The 6,187-nt window shown below is 49.6% G+C and overlaps 1 protein-coding gene across 1 annotated transcript in view; it reads right to left on the bottom strand.

Annotated features, from left to right (window-relative positions):
• Window positions 1–1,605, bottom strand: part of NR6A1 (nuclear receptor subfamily 6, group A, member 1) — a gene marked incomplete at its 5' end in the record, with an annotated part of 15,499 nt that extends 13,894 nt beyond the window's left edge. The window contains one exon of the mRNA XM_010017579.1: window positions 1,355–1,605. Within this exon, the coding sequence (XP_010015881.1) occupies window positions 1,355–1,605 (251 nt within the window). The remainder of the gene's footprint in view (window positions 1–1,354) is intronic.
• Window positions 1,606–6,187: the final 4,582 nt, after the last annotated feature.

The following is a 6,187-nucleotide window of genomic DNA, read 5'->3' on the forward strand; positions in this document are numbered from 1 at the left end:
CGGCGGGGGCCGCGGTGCCCCCGGGGGGGGGCGCCCCCCGCTGCCGCTACCGGTAACGCCAGCGCAGGCAGGGACCGGGCAGGGACCTGACAGCGAGCGATGGGACTTAGAAAACCCCGAACACCGCCCCCCGGGTGGTAAGATCCCGGAGGCGCGGAGCAGTTCACGCTGCAGACCCCTAGGATAAACGAACCCGGCCGGGTTCTGGCCACAAAGCGCTACAGTCTCATGACCGGGAGCTCAGTTGTTGTCCCCAGCAAGTGGAACTCCCAAAGATCATTTGTAATCGAAGCGGTCAGGAGATAAGCTTTCCATCTCAGCCCCAAGATACTCTTCCTAAGGAAGATCCTGGCGGATCTGCAGTAAATTGATGGAAGTTTTAGTGCTTTTGACAGGCAGCTTTCACATGAAGGATGACACTGAAGGCATCAATAGCTACGCTTGAAAAACATAAGATGACACCTCTGTTTGGTGGCCAGGAAGGGGTCCCTCCTACCAGCCCACCAGCTTGTCCATGAGGGAAGAAAGGAGCATGAACAGCCCCTGTACTATGGCAGCACCCACTCCTGCTCCATCTCCTGTCAGTTGCCATTAAACCAGTAAGTCTCTGCCTTTAACGGATAACAACATTTCCAGAGATTAAAAAGGCAATAGATTGCAGTGAGGAGTCTATTCCGGTCTATTTGTTATTATTAACTTCTGAGCTAATAAAGATTTTCCATCCTGAAGATGACACCGTAGCATTTCATTTCTCTGCACATGTGGGGAATAAGGAATGGCTAACCCAGATCACATGTGCTCCACAGTGACCCTGTACCTGGCAAAACCACCTTCAGCATTCCCAGCCCCACACCACTGTGCCGCATCAACCAGAGATGGGTGGTAAGTGAAGACCCTCATGACTGGGGAGCAACGGCAGGTCTAAGCTCCCACAACAAACAGGTAAATCTGACTCAGATCTCTGGGGATTTTAAAAGCCTATTTAAATGTATTGGGTTTTGCCACATTAGTATATCGAGGCATAAAAACAGTGACCACTTCACTCAGGGTAAATGCAAGGCCAGATCCATCAGGAAGGACAGTAACAAACTGTCACCTTCCCTGAAAAAAGGGATCACAAGGATAAGTCCTCCAAATACGTGCTTTCATACAGATCTTCCCTTCAATACAGTAACCAAGTAGTTCAGGAAGAATTTTTTATCCATGCATAATTTTGCTGAAGTTTCTCTTTTTCTTGTCCAGAATTTGAGAGGCAGAACCACAACACAGAATGGCAGCTGAGGCTGGGCAGCTCCCATTGCTAGCACGGAGCCCAGCCTGCACCTTCCCCTGTAAAAAGCCCAGTGTTCTTTACCTTTCCGGTTCATCCCCATCTGGAGGCATTTGAGCAGGCGGCAGTACTGGCATCTGTTGCGCTGTTTGCGTGACATGACGCAGTTCTTGTCCCGACTGCATCTGTAAACCCGCTTGTTGCAGATGCTCCTTTTGAAGAACCCCTTGCAGCCCTCGCAGGAGATGATCCCATAGTGCAGCCCCGTAGCTCTGTCCCCGCAGATCAGGCAGGTTCGCTGATCCACCCGCTCATCTGCAAGAGAAGAGGAAAGGCTTTGTGGTCAACAGAACACCTTCATTGGGTGATCAGAAACTCTCCTGAGGGGACTGGGAAAGGCATCCCGTGGCCTGCCTGGACAGATACCCCAGAGTATCTGGACAGAGTATGGCACAGAACACCAGTCTCAGCAGCCTGGCACAGCCCAGCGAGAGGCACCAGCTCTGTGACCCTGCTGAGGAGTAAAGGCTCCTCACCACCTTTACTTTGGGAAACAAAGTGCTGTTTAGATCATGAGGAGGACACACTACAGCCATAAGAGGCCACACTGCTGCAGTGCCTGCCTCTGCCATTGATCAAGGTCTTCTCCCTCCATGGGCAGCAGGTCAAACCCCACCACCCAGGGGACAAACAAGGCTTCCCTGACACCTTATGTATTCCCTTAATGAAGAGTAGAGACGAGAGCGAAGAAATGGATGCTGTTTTTCCACCAGCATGGCACAAGCATGCTGTGCTGACCCAGGAGTTTATTCCCAGCACACAGGTTTTTGTCTGGATGTTGCTCTTGGTGCTCAGTGGTGCCTCGGTGCCACTGTGGACACTCAGTAGGAAAGCCCTGGAGTTTCTGTTAGGTCAGTTTGATGAAGCAGCAGCAACTGTCAGGTTCATGCGGATCCATGGCACAGCTCCGGAGAGCAGCAGCACATGGCTGCAAGGGGGAGCTCCACCTCTCACCTTCCCAGCACTGGGGCAAAACCCTTAGGGAGAGCTGTGCTGTCGCCCCTGCTCCAGCAACGTCACTAAACTTCGTGCTGCTGTTGACATGAACCTTGAGGGGAAACAGGGTATGAAGTATCCTACTGCACAGGCCAGGGTGTGCAAATACAGAAATTGTGCCTGGCAGACATCAGTGAACACAAAATGCTGTGACACATTGTGTGTTCCTGGGGCAAGCACCTCCCTGCTTCTTCCTGTGGCTCCAGCTGCGCCAGCAAAATCCTCACAACACACATCACTGCCCAGCACCCAAGTGAATGTTACTACAGAAATGATCATACAGTTATCCCACAGTGACGTGATTTTACTGTTCCTTTTACACATCTTTGGAAGGCCTTTGATGGCTAAAAATGTAAACTGAGGATGCCCAGCACCAGGAGCTGTCGCATTAAATTCAGTATCTTCTGACTCTAACACTACCTGAGAGACAGAGCAGGAACGATGCACAGCTCAGCGAGAACCTGCGAGCAGACAGTGAGCTGCACAGACACTGGTGTCAAACGGACAAGTACATGATGGTTGAAGAGAACCCAGATGGATCCTCACTCATCTGCACAGGGAGGCCTAAACCTCACTTCACATCAAGAGTCAGCTACACTTAAAATAATGCCTGCAAGTTGCACCAGCAGCTTTTCCTGTAGCAGATGTTTAGCACAGGCAAACAGCTTAACCCCTCACACACCAGGACAATCTGCCTTCCCTGCCCCAGTGTTTTAACCCATTAGTATCCCAGCAGATGCAAACAGAGCTGCACTTTGAAGACAGGCACTATTCAAGTGTGTTAAGGGCTACATACCAACCTGCAGCATACTTCGTGGCATTGCTTTCCCAGATAATCATTAGCCAGATGAATAGATCACCCTGGCTGAGCAAGGTGGTGGCACCGAGGAACAGAAAGGACATCGCTTTGGTTTGGAGCAACAGGACTTGAGGAACTACACTTCTATCTTTCACTCAAGTCAAGCATTTCCTGTGGGTGCTGGTTAAACCAGATTGTTTCTGGTATTTCTGGGCTTGAACACACAACCATGCAATCTCCAACAGGCAGAAATACCCACAGCTAAGGCAGGACTTGGGAGGTGACACCACTTCTCTGCAGCTCCCTGGGGATCGACACTGCACGTGGCTCTCCACGCGAGCCTTGGTACCCAGAGTTTAACTTGAGCCCAGTCCCTTCTCTCTGGAGTTTTTATGATACAGATATTTAATCACATATAGTTAAAGGCAAGCTGCTTAGGAGCATATGCTTTCCAGAGCCTGCCTTGCAGACACAGGCTGTGCTGCGCACAAGTTATTCCTCTGTGGCCAACTGTTCAAAACACTGAGGAGAAACTCCTCTGGGGCAGGAGCTCACATGATAGCTACAATCAAATTAGTAACGAGGAGATCAGGAGTATGCGGCAGTGCTTGGCAGAGACACCACGAAGCAGTCACGGCAGCAACCTGATAAACCAGTGCATAGCTTCTTACTACTGGGGAACATGTGAACGCAACAGAAACAAATGAGACACATGCATTAGGATCAGAAATGAAACCAGTTTTCAGTTGCACAAGCCAAGTAAACACCCAGACCAGCTGCTCTCTCATTCACAAGCAAGTTCCTCCACCTTTTAAACCCGGGAGAAACCACAACCAATGTGTGTTAATCTTTAAAAGGTTTGTTACAGCACAGCATGCAAATTAGCACTTTTCTGCAAATGTCACTGCAATTGCTATAAAACCTTAAAATAAAGGGACCACTGAAGGAAACAAAAACTTCAACTGAAGAAATGTTCATGGTGTCACCACCACACTACCACATTCCCAGTTTTACAGGACAGACAACCTCAGGTATGTGCTTAAGGCAGCCCCAGAGGAATGCTGGCCTAGATCAGCACAGGGGCTATCGGAGCATCTTGCTGAAGGGAGTCAGCTAAACATGACTTTGTAGTCACCAAGGGCATAATCTCTACCTTCAGCTATCTGATAAACGCTGGGAGGGGGCCAGGGGATTAGCCTAGGACAGAAGAGCCCTCTATCTGCAGGGTTTAGCTCAGCCCCAGCTTAACTCCCGGCCCTCCCCCTGCTCCCAACAGCGGTGCCATAAATCGCGGGCACTGGGGGATCCCGAGGTCAGCAGCAATGTCCGTGCTCACTGCTGGGCGCGTTGTGCCACGGCCGGGCAGGCTGGGCTGGAATTAGGGAGCCATGAAAGCACCGGTTTACACACATGGAAAAGTCAGAGGAGGATGCTGGGGTTGGCTGCAGCATCACACCCCAGCACCTCAGCCCACGGCAGATCACATCCCATGGTTGGTCATGGGGCTCCCTCCTCACCCCAGCACGCTGATGGCTGAGGATGTAAATGAGGGCTCATTTCCAGGCACAGCTTTTTTGTTGTAGGAAGAATAGGGCCACTGCCTGGTGAACATGGGAAGCCTGGATGATTAAAGTGAGGAAGAATCAGAATCCTTCCCTCGCTGTCCCCATCTCCCCGCTAGCAGGGTGACCTTGAGGTGGTGTGAATGGCCCCATCCACAACAACCATACGGGTTTCCCTGCAGAAACTGGTAACTGGGAGCATTTCCAGGTTAAAATGCACCACAGAACAGCAGCACACACTGTGAACAAAGACACAGACCTCCAGGGACTAGAGAGGTGCCCAAACACCCTGTAAACCACCGCTCAAACAAAAGCAGTAGATAAAAAATAATCACCTACAGAAAGTCTGAGGGTTTCAGAGGTCTAAGAAATCCTGTAGCAACCGTGACCAGTCCCAGGACTTTCCCCCTGCGGCCCATGGGTTTGCTGGCTCCTGACCTTTGCTATTTTTCACCCTACTTAATGCAAGCGCCTTGTGTAGGCGATCGGTGGGACAGCCGGGGCAGAACCACAGCCAACTTCACAGAAAGGGTAAAGCTTAGGCAAATTGAAAGCAGTTTTGTGCTGGGGGTGCTCTGAACTCCCTTAACCTTGAAATTTCACTAGAATATCAAGGCACACATTAAGTACCATAATTATAAAGCAAATAAGCTCTCCCTCTCTCCTCCCTGGCTCTGGTACCTCTCATTGATTCCCACACAAGACAACGTAGATCAGGAAACAAAGCAATTGATAAGAAGTTTTTACAAATACCTTTTGCACGTGTTTTATTTCAGAGAGAAGGCTGAGGAAGCTCCTGCCCCAATTTTCCTGGCGGGTCTTACATTTAGTGAACTCATACACGGGATATTCTGGCTTTGTTCTCACAACCCATTGTAGCAGGGGCCACTAAATCAAACAGTTGCTGCTACGACAAAAGCACTCACAAAAATCTCAACCTCATCTTGAACCCAGAAGATTTTTATGGCTACACCCTCGCTAACCCCTCCCCGAAGCCACATTAAAGGATGTATTGTTTGCAAAGGTCATGGTAGGTTTCATACCACATTTTAATACAATGTAAATTCTCCAAGAATATTATGATGTTATACAAGAGTCACAGAAGATGGAGTGAGAAAGAGAAGACATCGCTCCTTGTCTACGTTTTATAAGGGAAACAGTAGAGGCAGCTCACGTATTTTTTAAGTCTTGCTTTTTCCCCCCAGTGAAATGAGTAGTTTTGATAAATTTTAAAAGAAAATTCCTATGAATTTCCAAAAGGAAATACACGTGAACCCTGCTGAAGCACAGGGCAAAGACACGCACAGAAAACACAAAAGTGCATGAATTCACGAACGCATGAGAGAGTATACAAAATATCCAGCAAATCAATTAAAGTATCGGGACATGCATCCAGCACTCAGCAAACCTCCATCACCACTCCCACCTGTATGGCTCCTGTGGACAAACACAGGCTACCGGGAAGCGCCCGTGGTGTTCCGAGAGCAGGCGGGCAGCACG

The sequence above is a fragment of the Nestor notabilis genome, unplaced genomic scaffold (genome assembly GCF_000696875.1).
Source record: "Nestor notabilis isolate BGI_N333 unplaced genomic scaffold, ASM69687v1 scaffold4277, whole genome shotgun sequence".
NCBI lineage: Eukaryota > Metazoa > Chordata > Aves > Psittaciformes > Psittacidae > Nestor > Nestor notabilis.